Source organism: Marmota monax, unplaced genomic scaffold, assembly GCF_021218885.2.
Source record: "Marmota monax isolate L192 unplaced genomic scaffold, Marmota_monax_Labrador192_F-V1.1 WCK01_AAM20220418_F8-fsc00144, whole genome shotgun sequence".
Lineage (NCBI taxonomy): Eukaryota > Metazoa > Chordata > Mammalia > Rodentia > Sciuridae > Marmota > Marmota monax.
In genome coordinates, this window is record NW_026694618.1 from 2484426 (window position 1) to 2503319 (window position 18894).

Consider the following 18894-nt stretch of genomic DNA (forward strand, 5'->3'; position numbering starts at 1 on the left):
TGGCTCAGTGGTAGAGCACTCACCTAGCATGTGCAAGGCCCTGGGTTCTATCCTCAGCACCACATAAAAATAAATAAATAAAATAAAAGCATAAAATTAAAAAAAAAAAAATATATATATATATATATATATATATATATATATATATATATAAAATATAAAAAACTTATTCTCTTATAGTTCTGAAATCCATAAAGTGAAATCAGGTGTTGGTAGGGCCATACTGTCCAAAGGTTAGAAGGAAGAATTCTTCAGCTTTTGGTGGCTCTTGGCACTCCTTGACTTGTGCTAGCTTAACCTCAATCATCTTCTTCCTATGGTCTTTTCTGAGTCCTTCTGTGTGTTAAATCCCTTTCTCCTTTCCCTTATAAAGACAACTAACATTGGATTCACACCTAAATTCAAGATGATTTCATCATGAGGTCCTTACCCAATTATGTTGGTGAAAAAGTTCCTATTTTCAGATAAGTTCACGTTTTGAGTTCTGGGTCTATGCTACATTTGGAGTTCAAACTGCTACAACCTCCTTGAACTTCCATTTTCTATTAACAAATTGATTCAACTAATATTTATATTGTAGTACTTTCAAAATGAGTAGAGAAAATCCAAGTAGATAGCCTGATATAGTGCTAAGACACCATTACCACACCTATTTGCAAATGATAGGAAAATGCAGAGAATAGATACATTTTGAGTTTTATTTATCAGTAAAAAGTATATAGCTCAGGTTTTTTTGAAAAAATAAAAATTGTGATTTGGTGCCAAGGCCACTGACCTGGGAGTCAGGAGAATTGAGTTATGTTGTGAGATCTGGCATTAATTGTGTTATCTTGGCAAATTCATTTCTGGACTTGCTTCTGTTATCTTTAAAACAAGGGGTTTAAACATCCTTAAGCTCTAGAAACTGGCAGACTATGTGGCAAAGAGCTCACTCATTATCCTCTATCTCCATGAAAGATAAAAGACGACAAGCCTGAAGAGGTGTGATTCAAGGAAGATATGAAAATAAAGTAGATGCTAAGGCTTGGAGAATAACTACTGAGTAGACTTTGTCCTTGAAGGTAGTGGAAGGAAGGATGCTAAAATGGGTCAAGATGGGGCTGCTGGCGGTTTGGTATGGGTCAACTATTTCTCATGGTGAAATGTGCTCTTCATGGAGAACATTCTCCTCATCTATTATTACCAACCAATTCAGTAGTCTTTATACACTCTATTGAAGAAAGTAATTCCCATGTCGGCTTTGAGATCCTTCTTGTTCATGTGTACACACCTGCTTAACTGAAATGCTGCTTAAGTGTATCTGTGGTCATTCTTTACCCTGGTACTAAAAATCCTAATGAGCTAGGGTCAGTAACTTCTCCCAACCCGCTGCTTTAACTCCTTACTTATGAAAACACATAAACATGATTTTTAAAAGTTCAAAATACAATACAATGAAGAGCAAATCTCCTCCCCATTCTAGTACTACACACCAGAGGTAATCACTCTGGGTAATTGTATATATGGTGTTATATATATATGTTATATATGTATGCTTACATTTAGTTGTAGATATACATAATACTTTTATTTATTTTTATCTTATTTATTATAATCAAATAATCACTACCAGTCCTCTTCCCAATTGTCTCTAGATTTTTCAAGAAGTATCCACCAACGTCAAGTTACCTGACTTTCCTCACTTGCCTTTATATTTAAAATCCAGTTGGCTTTTGTTTTTGTATCCCTCTGAGAATTTGGTAGATTTTGCTATAGAGAAGCTTAAATCCAGTCTTTCTTCCTCCCTCTGTCTTCCATTCGAAGAGAATGGTGACTTTATTGCTTAGATGACATTTTTTCCCAATCTGGGTCAATCTGCAGATTCTGGCCAAGCTCAAGAACAACTATATTTAAAAGAATATTTATAATATTAAAATTAGCATTTACTACATATTTAGCTTACTATTATATTTGTAATTATGTATAGTTAGATATCCGGGATTAGTTTTGGGGATTGGGGCTTGGAATATTTTTAATCTTTGTACTTTAGTGAAAGAATGTCTAAACTTGTAATGGATCTTCTCAATTGAGTTAACATTGGTCTATCAAAAAATCAGGAATAAATAGACATAAGAAGCTTAATTTTGGATAAATTTTCTGACTTTTGCTTTTCTGTATGTTTTGAAGAAAATTATCACAAAGGGGGAATACATTTTGAATATTTAAAAAGTGGATATGGTTTTTTAACCTTCACCTCTTGATTCTGACAACTTGGTGGCCCTTTTCAATAAGATTCTGTTGACTCCTACTCTCTTTCTGTATAACATCTGTTTCTTTTACCTCCCCTTTCTTATATGCTTCAGGTTAACAAAATAATCAGTTCTGATTTTAGTAACATTTGAGTTTCTTCATTATCACCTCTAACTTAGGCATTCAGTAGAGAAAGCTACTGCCACCTAAAAGAAACCTGTCTTGTAGTACATATTCAAGATGTTCAACTATTATCAAATTAGGAATTCAGAAGGTTCAATACCTAATGTACCAATGAAAACTTTATTTCTCATTCAACTTGTGGGTTATTTCTGTTCAATTATTTGCAATCATATTCCTACAAAAGGATTTTTTCTTTTGCATTCTGGGGTTCTATAGAAAGAACATTATTTTAGAATTCATCTATTAAAAGGCACTTCAGGATATGGAAATATATGGGTAAAAGAAACCACTCCAGGAGAGGCTAAAATCTGTGTAATACACAGTACACTCTAAGACAATTTGCAATGAGTGATTAAGATACAAACTAAAACTCCACAGAACTTTGTTTGAAAATTTTTGCATACATTGTTAGTAAAAAAAACTTTTTAAAACATGTACCTTCAATATGTAAGCACTAATTTATCCATCTCTTATATATATCAAAAACATGATGGACATAAGCACAAATGTATACATATGCCCATGAAATCAAAGAGGATAAAAAGCTAGTAATCTGTTCATACACCACTGGAATATTTGAACAGTGCTACAGAGCATAATAGAGAAGGAAGAAAACACTTCTGACTATGGAGAGCTAGGACTGCTTCATTGAAGAGGTCATTTTTACTAAGTAAGATCCTGACAGGGTAGCAGGACATGAAGTCATTGGGTAGAAGAAATTAATTGGGGTTTAAAAAACACTGGCAAATGAGAAATTATCTCCCATCTGATTCAAAAGTATGATATGTCAAGATTATTGTACTTTCATGTATAACTATTTAAAACAAATAAAGAATAAATAAATTTAAAAAATAAACACTGGCATCAGGCTGGGGTTGTGGCTCAGTGGTACAGTGCTCGCCTAGTGCATGTGAGGCCCTGGGTTTGATCCTCAGCACCACATAAAAATAAATAAAATAAAGGTATTGTGTCCAACTACAACTAAAAAATATTAAAAACAAAACAAAAAATACTGGCAATCTCACTCCAGTCAGAATGGCAATTATCAAGACTATAAGTAGCAATAAATGATGGCGAGGATGTGGGGGAAAAGGTACATTCATACATTGCTGATGGGAACCTCAAATTGGTGAAACTACTATGGAAACCACTATGGATATTCCTTAAAAAACTTGGAACGGAACTACCATTTGACCCAGCTATCCGACTCCTCAGTTTATATCCAAAGGACTTAAAATCAGCATACTACAGTGATGCAGCCACATCAATGTTTATAGCAGCTCAATTCACAATAGCTAAACTATGGAATGAACCTAGATGCCCTTCAACAGATGAATGGATAAAGAAAATGTGGTGCATAATACACAATGAAATATTACTTAGCTTTAAAGAATGAAATTATGGTATGGTATTTGCAGGTAAATGGATGGAGCTGGAGATTATCATGCTAGGAGAAATAAGCCAATTCCAAAAAAACCAAAGGCCAAATGTTTTCTCTGATATGAGGATGCTGATCCATAATGGGGGGCTAGGGAAAAATGGAGGAACTTTGGATTGGGCAGAGGGGAGTGAGATAAGAGGAGGGGGTGCTGTGATGGTGGGAAAGATAGGATAATAATGTCCATCTCATTCTACTATGTACATGTATGATTGCATGACCATTGTGACTCTGCATCATGTACAGCCAGAGAAATAAGTTGTGCTCCATTTGTGTACAATGTGTCATAACTAATCAAAACAAATTTAAAAATTAATTTAAAAAAATGAAAAAAGGCATTCTGCTATTATGTATAACTAATCAGAACAACAAAAAGATCTGAGCATGTAACTCGGGATTAATGCGACTCTGTGTTAAATCTCCACTGCCATAGGGGGTAAAAAAAAAGGATTTGTAAACAAAAACAAAAACACTAGTAAAAAGGGAAGACATGTTTAGGGAAAGTTCTCTTTCCATTGTTAATCCTTATAGTACACATAGGACTGTTCTTAATTACTTAATTACTACTATCTTAAATTCCTAATTCATTTATGTACTGAAATGCTGATTCTGCACCCAAATAGTCTTAGTAAATTCATTTCATCATCTACAAAATGGGATAGTGGTGCCTGCCCACCAGGACTATAGTTAAAGATTAAAGATAATGCAATACAAACTAATTAGCACATTGCCTGAGTATACAGAAGGTGAATTCCTTGAAAGCACCAAAAGTCATTCGCCACTCAAATATTGGTTAAATGTTGATTAGAAATTAAATTTGCCTGTAGTTGAGCTTTTGGGTAGTAAGTAGCAATAAACTAAAGGGGAATTACATCCTAGGGGGTCAGAAGGTGGAAGGTCATGCCACCTGAAGAATACATACTTCATTCAAAAGGTGGAAATGAACGTTTCTGAGAGGACCATTTTAATACTGAAACAAATCTACAAAGATGTTTCTCTCTCCAAACTAAGACATGGAGAGAATGTATAAATAAATAAATAATTTTTTTTGTAGGGGTGGAGGGGGTACCAGGAATTGAACTCAGGGGCACTCAACCACTGAGCCACATCCCCAGCCCTATTTTCTATTTTATTTAGAGACAGGGTCTCACTGGGTTGCTGAGGCTGGCTTTGTACTCGCAATCCTCTCCTCTCAGCCTCTTGAGCAACTGGGATTATAGGCATGCGCCATGCGCCTGGCTTGTAAAAATATTTTTTATATTTTTTCCTAAGAGATGTTTCATTCTATGAAATATACTTTCCATTCTTTTTCTGGTTATCGTTTGTCAGTTCTGAAAATCATCAAGATTAGAAACCTAATTAACTATGATGTTAGAGGACCAGTCATTTCAGTTCCTAGGCCACTATTGATTTCATATTTAACAAGGTAAGAATTTGCTATCTAATTAAAAAGAAATGGATCCAAACCAATAAATGAATGTATATCTCCTTGAGGTCATCAATCTGTAGGCTAAAATTAGGATTTTTGAATCTATTTTTAAATGCTTGAAGGCCTCAATGCTGGTTACCCTCCCTAATGAACTCTCTGTACCTCATCCCATTGTTAACACTGCATGTTGTACAACTAGGAAGAAAAGCTTAGTGCCTCTCACATATCCCCCGACCATTTCAATCTGAAGAAGCTGTGCTTTCTTTCAACTGGGCAACAACTGTTTCCCACACTAGCAGGACCAGAAGTTCTGGCTGGCAATTATAAGAGATGCTACCTTTCTATGACAACTATCCCTGCATTACATAACTCTCACCTATGTAACACATTGTGACTTAACCTCACCTGAAGCAAATGAGAATAGTCAGCCTCATTGTTTCAAATAGGTGGGGGAAAAAAAAAAAAAACAACTTGTAATTCTCTTCCTAAACTCTATAAGTGTCATTGAAAAATCTCAGGCACCACTTTTGCCAGAGATCACATCAATTGGGGGTGATAAAAGTTGGACCTGATTCTCACTGGTTCTCAAGCAAGCACCTATATTTTCACTGGGTAGGTTCTAGATAGATAGCATGTGTTAGCATGTATTCTCTGAGTCCCATCTTTTTCTTCTCTTTTCAGTGGCTTCTAGAAAAGTTGCTTAAATTAGTAAGAGGAAACTTATGTTTTTGAAACTGCATAGATTTTTTTGAACTTATCTACCAGTGGAAAATGGGAATAATAAAAATTGTAGGAAACTAAAGATCTATTGCCAATGAGAAAAAAAGGCAGGGGGAGAAAACACAAGGAGTAGGGGGAAGGTTCAAAGAGCCAAAGATTCAAATGCAAAGGGAGGAGAAATTCAATTGGGCAAGCAGATTTATAAAAATTACTTTATAAGCCAGAAATAATATCTGAGGCTAATTATTCTAAACAGAGTTACCTTGAATAAAGTTGCTTATTATATAAGCCTAACCAGCATGAGAAAGTTTTAATATTTTAAAGTCTAAGTATTAAAATACAACTATAACCATGTTTTTCTGTCCCTTGTTTTCCATCCTACTAAACAGTATAAAAACAAAAAAAGACAGCCTTATGCAGAACTCAAGTAAAAGCTGAATCATTCCCTTACAAACAACTTTCAGGATTTCATCATCACCTCTCCCCCAATCTAAAAATGACAATGAAATTAGTGGAAAGTGATATTCAACAGTTGACATTTTAGAACTGAATTTCATAAAGACAATGAGTATTTTATTACTGCAAAGTAAGCTGCGGGATTCAACTGCACTATTTAATAGGGACAACATGTATGAGAAAGTGTATTAATGTCCTTGAACAAATTTTCATTGCTAGAAAAATAACAATATAAGAAGTATTAGCACAAACTGGTTGTTCTTTTGGCAAAAGAAATAATGCAATATAGACAGTTTTAAGAACAGTAAAATTCTAGGCAGCAATACTAAATCCATTAATAAACCAAACTCATGGCAAAACAAGTTTCAGTCATATTTTACTAATATTTCCAGATCTGAAGAATACCAATGATGCTGAACTTAATTTTAGTTATTAAATGCTCACTCAACGAACTATTCAAGGAATTTCTCTTGGACAATCTTTATTATCAGCATCATTAGATCTGATGAAAAATTTGAGGCAGTCCCTTTCCTTTAGCAAGAAGATAAATTCAGCAATAATCCTCTTTTCTCCCCAGTCCTGAGATTATACTTTTGGGAAAAATAAAATAGGTAGTGAAATCTGTATGTATTTAGGTAAATAAATCTACTTGCACAACTAAATACAGATCATTGGAAAAGATAATATATTATTTCATATAATTCTGCTACTATACTAAAGTCACACGAAGTAGTATTTATCTCCTTAGCTCTTCTAAAGCTGCCTAATTCAAATAACAATGTATATCTTGTGTGTGTTAAATATGAACATACTGGGTAGCAGGTTACTGAAAACTGAGGAAGATAGGCAAGACTCAAGAGCATTATGGACACTGTTAACAGTTTGCCTAGGAATAATACTCAGTAAATTTTTTTCATACCCTGAAATCAGACAAATTTAATATCAATAGACTTGAGCTCTGGATGAAATATGCCTAAAAATACCAAGGGTTTTTTTTTTTTTTTCCTACAGATCTTACTTCAGTGAGCCTTCGTGATATGCCCAAAGCATGAATAAGCAAACATTCTAGCAGCAAAGAATTTGACAGATATGGAACTTTTGAAATATACAAAATGTCCATCATTCAGGTTTCAGCTCAAATATTACTTTCTCAGAGGTCTTCCTTGAGGTCCCATCCAGAAAACTGCTCTATTATATAATTCTATTTTCCTAATATTTTCTGATGTATCTTGTTTACTCTTCTATTGACTTGTTTGTTTTCCAACTCTAAGTCTCTGTAAAAACAGGGATCTTGTATGTCTTGCTTACCACTATACTTCTAGCAGTTGCTTTTAGGTACAATCATCTGTTCAATGAATTTCTTAGAGTACATGACAAATGAAAATATACCAAATAGAAAAGTAATCTGTCTTCCATCTACACACACACACACACACACACACACACTCTCTCTCTCTCTCTCTCTCTTTCTCTCTCTTCCCCCACCCCTATCCCCCCTCCCTCCCTAGCCCCCTCTCTCCATCTCTTTCTCACCTGAACTATACAGAAGGTATTCTAATTTTTTTAAGGAAAATTATCCTAAGTTACAGTGGAATATTTTGTTACCTTAAATAATCTATATTGCAGAAAAAACATGAAAGGTTTTTCAAACTGAAAACCTTGGACAGAAAAAAACCCCAAAACTACCCATAAAAGAGTATTAATCCCACAACTTTTATCTCGGTTACAAATAATCAGATGAAACAATTTTGAACATGGTAATTTATTTTATGCAGTTGTTTAAATCCATTGTTTAAAAATTTTCAAAAGGCACTTTAAAAAACATTTAAAAATACATTTTTTCTGACTTAATGGTGATCACTTAAAATAAGCAAGTCACCAAACATTTTTAAACCATTCATAACACAATTACTTTTAAATAATTTTTAAATTCCAAAACACAAACATTCACTATATAGTACAACACACTGCTTAGCAGTAAGATTAGTTTCCCTCTAATATACTTCACGTAGATTATTAATTTGTAGGGCCCTGCAAAGTCATTCAAAACTAATATAAACTGAAACTAGAGAGGAAGGGGGTTGAAGTAGCACAATTCAATTCTACAACTACTTTCTAGAGTTGGTTCCTCTAAGAGAATTGGTAAACGTTCTTATTTTAATCTGTTAAATTTTTTATTTCAACTGATATATAAATGTGTCATTTTAAAATCAATAGATGTTACACTTAGCATAAAATATACCACAGTTTATCTCCCAGATTTAAGTATGTTTCTGTCAAACCTACTATAAAGAAGTAGAGAAATAGCGCAAATGAGTTTTATTTTTAAGAAGAGGGTGAGTAGGTAAGATTCAAGTAACTACCTCCTTTAATAAAGATGGAGGGTTAGTTTAAAATTGTAACTTTTTAAGTAGGGCAAGTATCCTGAGAGCCAGCAGGCATTATTTGATTTTAGACATTTAATCCTAGGGAAACCTAAAGTTAGTAGGTATAAAATTATCAGCAAGTCATACAAATTCTAATCACCTGTAACAGCCAAATTAACCTTATGAAGGCAGCATTAAGAGTAACTAAAAGTGGTACTTATAAAGGAAATAAAGAACTTCAATAAATACAAAGGAACAGAAATTAACAGAATAATAATCTAATGAACTGAAAATTTAAATGAAGAATAAAAGGCTAGACATGATCTGATCAATTAAATGAGGGGGTCTTTCAAGTACAACAGTGTCTCAGTCTGCTAATACAGCTTGATAGTAGGCTCAAGGAAGTGAAAAATAAACAATTATGAAAATAATCAGCAAGTTTAATGCTTAAGTCTAATTACCATATTCAAAAACATTAAAAACTGGTCAGCATTTTCTAATCTTATTACAGTGACAAAAACTCCTGAAAATTAAGGTATTTGAAAACAAATTCTGGAACAAAAACCCTGCCTCAAACCTATGAACTTCTCACATTTATAAGTATACTGTATTTAAAAAACATAAGACAGCAAAAGCCTTATGCTTTGAGACCACACTAAAATCATTTATCCAAATGACAAAGATCTTAAGCTAAAATGGTGAATCACCATGAAATCCTGTTTTATGTGCTTTATCAAGAACTTAGAATTATTTTGCTTCTTAGATCATATAGGATAGTCAAAATCTTGAAAGTGATGAAATTTAAGTTGTTGGTATGAATTAGCAGAAAAACGCTTTGCATTTTATTAAATAGCACTTTGCTACTTCTATTTAAAAAGTTTTAATAACAATTGTGGCTGGCTCAAACTTGCAATCCTCCTGCCTCAGCCTCCCCAGTTGCTGGGATTACAGGCATTCTCTGCCATGCCTGGCTAGTTGTGGATATTTCTTATGACACTAATGATGTATGTTTTAAATGAATTACTGTGTACTAATTAGCACTAATCCTTCCTGTCCAATGGGAAATTACTAAACTTGGGAGAATTGTAGATTTTACTGTAGGTCTCAATATTAGTCAATATGGAGAAGCTAAAGTGTATTGTCAAAATCAATGATCCACAGACTCTTTAAATTATCTTTAAAGTATTTTACCTTTAATACAGTGTGATCTTGGACTACACTCATTCAAAATATTCTGTGTCTAAACCTTTGAAAAAATTATTTATCCATGGAGTAGTAATCCTGAGTGTTTGAGACTATTTGCACCAGAATCATGTAGGTAGCTAGGCAGTGGTTCTCCTCCTAAGATCAGTAAGACTTGCCTACATGGTTTGTTTAAACAGAACTACTAGCCCCTGTCCTGGAATTTCTGATTTAGGAGGTCTAGGCTGGGGCCCAAGAGGGGCTGCATTTCCAACAAGTTCCCAAGTGATGCTGACTCTGCTTCTTGGAACTACACTTTGACAACCACCACTCTAGATTATCTGGTAAGAATGTAACTCCTACAGCCCGTGCTAAAAATCAGAGTTTCTGGGCTTAGGGTCTTGAGACCATTTAGACAAGCTCCCAGGCAAGAGCGTGAGATAAGAATCACTATGAGAATTTGGCTGGTCAATATGACTATTACTGGCCAATATATCAGAGGTCATACCATGTATGTGAAAATGGGAATAATACTAAATGACTAACTCCAAGGCTAATACAAGTGAGAGAGCACATAGAATGAGTAAAAATCCAACCTCTGTTACTTACTAGCTTTGTGACAGTGAAAAAGTTAATTTTCTGAACCTCAGTTTCTTCATCTGTAATATAGGAATAACACCCAATATGTGAGGATTAACTCATGTACACAGAGTAAAGCACAGTACCTGGCACACAGTAGGCACTAGATAAATACTAGCTATTACTTATTATAAGATATATACAAAATATTTCCCTCAGTATCTGATTTGATCCCTTCCCTCATTTAATATTTATACTCTTTAAGATTACAGAACAATAAAACCTTATACTTATTGCTCCCTATTCTGAGCCAGACAGTGTTCTAAGAGCCTTACATATATTAACTTATTTAATCCTCAAAAAAAAAATCCTGTGAGGTAGGTAGTATTATCATTCTTAATTCACAGATGAGGAAACTGAGGCACAGAGAAATAATTGTTCAAGATTACAAAAATAATGAAGTGATGGAACAAGGATTTAAAACCCAGGCAGTCTGACTGCAGAGCCCAGGATTCATTGCAGCATTCATTTCCTACAAGTGAATTTTAAGATTTTTGAATGTTCATGCTAAGCCATTTACATTTCTAGTAAAGAAAGCAGATAAGTCCATGTCCACACCATGGTAAATAGTTGTTCAAAGAACAGAATGAATGGCCTTGAAATTTTGCCAGATGGAATGAACCATCATGAAATCAACAAGAACAAATGTATTGGATTAAAAAAGGTGTTTGTTTTCACTATGTGGACATGGTACTCCATAAATAGCCACTGAAATGAACATCCTCTCAAATATACCACCCAGAGAAGTCATGGTTTTGACATGTTTTGGCACAATAAATATATTAGCCAAGCAACAGTCAATGAAGGGACAACCATGTAAATTTAGCATAATAAGAAATGTAAATCGTATGCAACATTAATAATAATCTTAACTGTTTTTTGATGGCAGTCTTGAATGGGTATTCTGCTTTGTTAGAATTATTCACTGGCAAGACAATTATCCCAAAGTAATAAGTCAGCATCAAACTTAGAATTAAGTATTTGGTCTTTTAATTATATGACATTTTAGTTTGTTTAAGCACTCTGTATTTTCTAATGTTTTAAATTAACTGGTCAAAACCTGCATTCAAAATATTTTGCCAGTGTATTAGCCACCTCAGACTAAAAATGAATTTTAAAATGGCTTTAAACAAGTTATGAAAGGCACAAACAAGTTCTCATCTTAATAGGATGAGAATGAAAGGAATAATATTCATGTAGTTGGAGTTTTAAATAATCGATTGAAAATGTCAGCAATACCTGAGAATGGCACTGATACAAGAAAAGCATGCCCAAATAGCTTTAATACCCATAATTAACAATGGGTAAACCTGAAAAATATTTTAAATGCATGTTAACAGAATGATATTAATGCTTTGTAAATAAACATTAATAGTGGAGAACAGTATTTGAGAGTGGTTAAACATATTTGGTGTGGAGGGAATAGGGACCAGGTAAAAGATTAATTAGAACCAAGTATATAATATAGTCAAGGCCCATGATAACTTTGAAAATGTAATTTTATTAATGCACTTTAGGATAAGTGCCATTCTTATTCTACCTTTTTGAATAAATATTGCTGATTATAAATTATCACAGCAGAATTTTCATTAGACAACTGTGTGGTGGGATTGTTTCATTTATATCACACAGCAAATGAGTATAAACAACACTGAGCAACAATATTTCCTTCTAAATTTTCTTTAAGGCAGATCTGTTTAGCATTGTGTATGTTACATGGTACAGTGCAGTTTTAGCAAATTTAACTGTTTCAGTTTTTCAGTGACAATATTATACACGGTCAGGAGCAGGCAACAAAATCTCTTCTAGTTCTTCTACCTTGCCACTGTCTTAAGAAAACACAAATTTTTCATATATATATGTATTTATATTTATATATTACTGTATCAAAACACATTTTAACAGACTTCACAGCTCATTTAAAGCTTAAGTTTATAGTCTTTCAGTTGAAAGATTTCTATATGGAATGTTCTCATAGAATGAATTTCTCAATGGGATTTCAGGGTTCTATGTCAGAAATGCAGAAGTTCTTCACTGCAATGCTGGACATTTTACCTCGGTTCATTCACATTTTTCTTTCAAGGGTTTCCTAATTTTACTTTTGTATCTTCATTTTTGTTTTCTTGATTTATTTCCTTTAATATATTCTCAGGTAAGGCAGGTTGATATCTATATAAATAACCATATGGACGAAGATGATAAACGAGGTATTCTAATTCATACATAGTTGTAGAATCAACATAGTGAAAAGAAATTGCCAGATCAGAACAGCAACCAGGACCCTAAAAGAGCAGCAGAAACAGGTATTGTTAATCAACAGCACATATGACATTATAACACTCTTAGAGGGTATACGCTAATTTAAAAGAATCCAAGCATTAAACTGGCAAGGTAAAACAGAAGCACCTAATTTTTAGACCTACAGGAAAAAACCAAAAGTACTTTGAGTTCCTAATGGTTTAATACCAAACATGAAATTACCAAAGTATTTCTAACTGATACAATATTCTTTCACACTCTTCAGTGTTTCAGCAGATAAAATTATTCAAACTTCCTCAAATGAAAAGCGCAGGTATACAAAGAATTAAGATTAGATTTGTTTTCAACTTTTGCTTTTACTTCATAATTTTCTTACTGTAGTTTTTCACTTGGCTGAGACTCAGATACCTCTGGAGCATTCAACAACTACAAAGCCTTGTCCATTTTGGTCTGCAACCTAATACTTTGTCAACCCAAATAGTATAGTATGTGAGAAGAACTTTCAAGTCAGACCTCGATTTGAATACAAATTTGAGTATACGTACTTGATCCTGGGCAACTTATGAAATCTCCAAAAGTTTCAATTTTCTTATCTGCAAAAGGTGTTTATTAAAAGGAGATCTTTTTATATAACCTTTTGTAACCTTTTCATAGAATCTTTTGAGGCCCTCAGGTAAGCTGGTCAAATTTAAACTTTATTCAATTACATAATTCTCATTAATTCTTAATAGGGTTGGTGAACAGGTTTAATTCCAGCACCAGTCTTTTTTTTATTTTATTTTAACACAATATTAATATCAATCTAGGATAGGAATTAGTATCTGAAGAATTAAAAAAAAAAAAAAAAAAGACACGATCTGATGTTTCTGTCAGGGCAGCAAATTCCTAGAGAAGGTTCATGCTGATCTATTCAATTGAACATTTAATCTATTTTGCTCATTATCCCAGATGTGGAACACCTATAAAAACTTAAACATAGTGTATAATATATATTACAATTACATAGTAATATTAATATACCTATATAAGCTCTAGACTATGATTTCCACTTATTTTAACTCTTAAAAAGGAAGACAGGATATAAGGATATATTATGGTTATAAAATAATCACAATTATGTTGTCCTTTTGCTATTATAACGTATGTACCAATTATCAGATATACTTAGTAATACTAATACACATTTTGGTGTATTAGATGCTTTGTAAAGTTTTTAAATTTTAGAATGTTTTTTAATGGGAAAGGGGGCAGAAATAAGGAAGGTCAAGTAATCTTGAAATGGTCAGAATATGTTAAGAGATCTGTTTTTCCAAAGAAAAATGGATTATCAAAAAGCATATCGGGATACCTACTTTACAATTGTTGTAGCTAGAATAAGCAATAAAATGCTAGCATAAAATTATAATAGTCTCTAATTACATAGAAATGAATCTTAAAAATTCATTTATTAACATAGAATTTTACCTCAACAATGGAATATTTATTTTAACATACCCACCCTGATCCACTTCTTTTGGTACACATCCTATTAATCACTGAGGAGCTCCTTAACAGTACAATGGGAAAGACTTTTTAAAAAAAATAATGGTGGTTTGCAACACTACCTAAACTATTACCCGGTTAGTCAAGTTACTTAACTTTCCTGAGCTTCAGTTTTGTCACCTATTAAATACAACAACATTTTAAGGATTAGATGCCACGTCTGTATAATACTAAGAAAACAAAGGTGGTTGACAGCAGCAGCAGTAGTGATTTACCTTAAAATTTCCTTTTAAAGCTAGTTATGTTAAGCTTGGGCCAGATGCTTTAGGCCAGAGTTTCTTAACCTTGGCAATGTGTTTTGTACCAGATAATTCTTTGTTGGGGGATGGGACTGTTCTGTACATTGTGAACAGTTAAAAATCTAATGGATTTCTACTTACTAGGTTGGAATAGCAACTTCCCTTCTAGTTTTAATATATATTTTTAATATATCTTTTTTTAGTTGTAGATAGACACAATACCTTTGTTTATTTTTATGTGGTGTTGAGGATCAAACCCAGTGCCTCACATGTGTGAGACAAGCGCTCTACCGCTAAGCCACTACTCCAGCCCAACCTCCTAGTTATAACAACCAAAAGTTTCCAGACCTTATCAAACACCCACTGAGTATCAAAATCGCTCCTGGTTGAAAGCCATTATTCTAGATAATGATTTGAAAGCACTGGCTTGTGAAGAAAAGAGTGGTATCATGAAGTGAATTGTTAGTACGTAGGGCCAGACAGAAGAAGGCATAGAGAACTAACAACAGAATCGAGTATAAAAGCTAGGTTTCATGATTCCTAGCACCTTCACTTGTTCAATGCAGCATATTTTACAACCGTGGAAAACTAGAATAACCAACATGAATATCCAATGGACAAATTGCTGTATGTTCATAGATTACTACACAGCAGTTTAAATTAATTAAGCTAATACATGTATCTCAATGTGTGAATTGTGAAATTGGTAAAAATGCAGATGGTATAATTCTATTTATTTAAAAAAATATTTAGGGATACATAAGTATGTATGAAAAACAAAAACATGCATGGTAATGAGTAATATCAAATTCATGATATTGTTTGATTCTGTAGAAAGTGGAATGGGAACTAAGGAGGATATTAAATAAGCCTCAACTGAAACACTTTTTTTCTTTGAAAAGATCTGAAGCAAATATGGCAAAAGATTATATTCATCATCTAACTTTAATAAATACTAGTTATTGTTATTCTGAAATGTTTGTAAATTTAAAATATTTTACAATTTAGATAAAATTCTCAGGAATGTAAGCTAAGGTACAAATGAAGAAACTGAGGTTCAGATTTTAGCCAAATTCTGTCCATTCAATGTCATTTAACTCTTAAATAGGAGAGCAGAATTTGAACCTCAGTCTTTCTGAACCTCAGTCTTTTCATAAGTTGTTTCTGAGGAATAGAAGGATCTTTAACCAGGGGCTGGGGTTGTGGCTCAATGGTAGAGCACTCACCTAGCATGTGTGAGGTACTGGGTTCGATCCTCAGCACCACATTAAAAAATAAACAAAATAAAGGTATAAACAAAATAAAGGTAGTAAAAAAAAAAAAAGTTCTTTAACCAGATCATCTCAATCTACTCTCTAGAATCACTCAGGTTTTTCTTCAAAAGTTATATTGGGCCAGTTGTGAGAGTGCATGCCTGTAATCCCAGTGACCTGAGAGGCTGAGGCAAGAAGACTGAGGTCAGCGTGGGTAACTTATCGAGACTGTCTCAAAATTTGAAGAAAAAAAAAGCGGGAGGGGGGGGGATGTAGTTTTTAGTGATAGATACCTCCTAGGTTCAATTCTCAGTACTAATAAAAAATTACCCCTTAGGATTTCCTTAATCATCATCCAACAAAGAGTATATCATCCACTACTATAGGTCATTCTTCACTTTCTTAACTGGCTTTTTTTTACCCCTATTACTTACCACTACCTAAAAACATATCTTTACTAGTCTCCCTGTTCATTATGTATCTCTTCATCTAAAATGTATTTATAGATATTTGTTGAATGACTGTGGCTGATGCCCGTTCTCATCTGCTTTGTTAAACTGCCATAGGAAGAGTTCTAGTTGTTGGTACTAAAAAAAATCTACACATATTAGCTAGTTTTTTTTTTAAGTTAACAAAAGTCCATCAGTCTCAAATATTTATAAATATCAAAATTTCTAAACTTACCTCTACAGGAGGATAGTAGTTATAATTCCAGTACCAAAAGGTTTTGGGTAGATAACCTTTGATTAAGTGGTGTTCTGGTACAAAGGGATGAAAAGTTTCTTTTCCAGTGGTATCTCTGGAATCTCCAGCTTCTACGTTTATGATTTCCATGCATTTTCCCAGGGCTAAGTCTTCAATGGAGGAACTATGTGTACATTTCTCTGTTTTAAATGCATCAACAAATCTCTTCAAGGCTTCTTTGCTTAGTACGTATCCTGCTCCCCCACTCATGTAACCCTGCTTTACATAGGGCTTAAATCTTCTCCCAAAGTAAATAGGTTCTTTAGGGTCATAATTTGAAAGCAGCCATCTCAAATTGTCTAGTATGACATATGTATCATCATCTGCTTTCAGAAACCAATCAGCATCTTCTAAATAATGGTCATGAACATACTGAAAAGCTTTAATTGTTTTCCAGTAGAGTTGATCTCTGCCTTCTTTGGTTTTTAATCCCACAGTAGGAAAGTCTTTATTTTCTTCTGAACTCATAAACAACACTTTATTACAACGTTGAGCCCATGTAGCTTTGACATGTTTGGCCTTTTTCTCTAGATTCTGAGGGCCTGTCATAACCCAACAAAGAATTTTAACTTTCTGAAAGAGGTTTTCAGCGATGTCTGTGTTCTCATCTATTAAACAAACATTTTTAAAAGTTACACTTAGACTGATGCAAAATCCAAATTATGATGAAGTAAAACATTTCTTAAACAATTTCAAAAAACTATCCATCCGTTAGTAATTTAGATGAAAGAAAACAACCTACTGTGAACTACATTCTGATTTATTGGTTTTATGTCAGTTTCATCCAAGGAGTTCACTAGACTCACTAGGACCTTAATTCTTACTACTCAAACTGTAATTCACTGACCAAAAGTATCAGCATCACCTGGGGGGTTTCTTAGAAATGCAGAGTTTCAGCCTTCACATCAAACATACTGAATCAGACTCTGAATTTTAACAAGTTCTGGTGATTCAGATGAACATTAAATACTACCTTAAATAGTCTCTGCTTGGTACTTTATACTATAAAGAGGACTTCAGCTCTTTTTTAGCACAACGTTCACAGGAATTTCACACTGCTCTGAATGAGCTTCTCAAGGGCAGAAAAAACATGCTGCTGAAGTTGAGAGTTCATTTTTGAAGGTCCACTGTTATCAACTGTCCACAGGAACCCTGAGGTGGCCCTAAAACATCTCACGATTACACCTGTTTAACTTAGCAAAGGAGTTAATGTATGGCTGTGTTTACTTCTGATGGTTCTATACATACCTCATTCAAAAATGCAAATCCGCCATTCAAAAACAAAACAGAACAAGGGGTACAGGATTTCCAAGATTGTCTAGAGCAGTGTGTATTCAAGACAAGCACTTTACCAACTGAGCTATATCCCCAGCCTTAGAGCAGTGTTTTTTAAACTACTACAAAGAAATAAGGTGCTTCTTTAATCAAGGAAGGCTTGCTACCATAAAGGAAGGAGGAAAAAGAAAAAAAGGTATCCAACTAAGTAGAAAGCTTAAGTACTTAAACGAATTTATATCTGGGTGCAAGCTTCTTATTTGGTTGTTAGACCAGCACCACATTATAAGAAGCACTGGTTTAGTCTTGAGGAAGAGCCCAATTATGATTCTAGACTAGCACTTCTCAAATGATTTGTGGTGAAGGACCAATTTTTATTTCTAATCATTACAGACTTTTAAAAAGAAAATTAAAAAATCATTAGAAAATGTGAACTAAAGAAATATAAAACATAAGCCCTAATTCTTTATTTTTAGATTCAGACAAAATACTTTGTCAGAATTATCATAAAAGTTTGTCTACTCCCAACTTCAACACTTATTTAGCTGCAGACCAGCATGAGTATACAAAATACACTTTTGAGTAGAAATGTTTTAGGGTGGTTATTCTAAAGAAGCATACTTTTAAAGTTAAGGTTAAACATTGTGTTATAAAACTTCAGTCCTGTGAAAAATTTACATTAAGGGTATAATTTGCTAGTTAACTGAGAGAACAGAAGAAATGTCTGGGTGGGGCATGAGCATGTATTCTCATGGTCCTCTGAAGATTAAGAATTCACAATCCAAAAGGATAAAAGCAGGAAAAAAAAATTCCACTATTTTTAGTAAGAAAGCATTCACTGCTCGCATACCCAAGAAACCCAATCTCTAAGCTATACAGACATCTCAAACACTGAATGGACACAGAAAATGGTATAGGTGGGAGTCACTGATCTGTCTTA

The 18894-nt window shown here is 33.6% G+C and overlaps 1 protein-coding gene across 10 annotated transcripts in view; it reads right to left on the reverse strand.

The window, feature by feature from the left end:
* C1galt1 (core 1 synthase, glycoprotein-N-acetylgalactosamine 3-beta-galactosyltransferase 1) overlaps positions 1–18894 on the reverse strand; it is a 117124-nt gene that overhangs the window by 73347 nt on the left and 24883 nt on the right. For 7 of the 10 annotated variants that reach the window (XM_058572170.1, XM_046422605.2, XM_058572169.1 and 4 more), the window contains 2 exons: positions 16620–17287; positions 12124–12924 (listed from right to left, as the gene is read on the reverse strand). In XM_058572170.1, coding sequence (XP_058428153.1) covers positions 12721–12924; positions 16620–17287 — 872 coding nt within the window. In that variant the 3' untranslated portion in view covers positions 12124–12720. Of the gene's footprint in view, positions 1–12123; positions 12925–16619; positions 17288–18894 lie in introns of those variants that run through there. The other 3 variants (XM_058572172.1, XM_058572173.1, XM_058572171.1) reach the window with 2 other exon arrangements.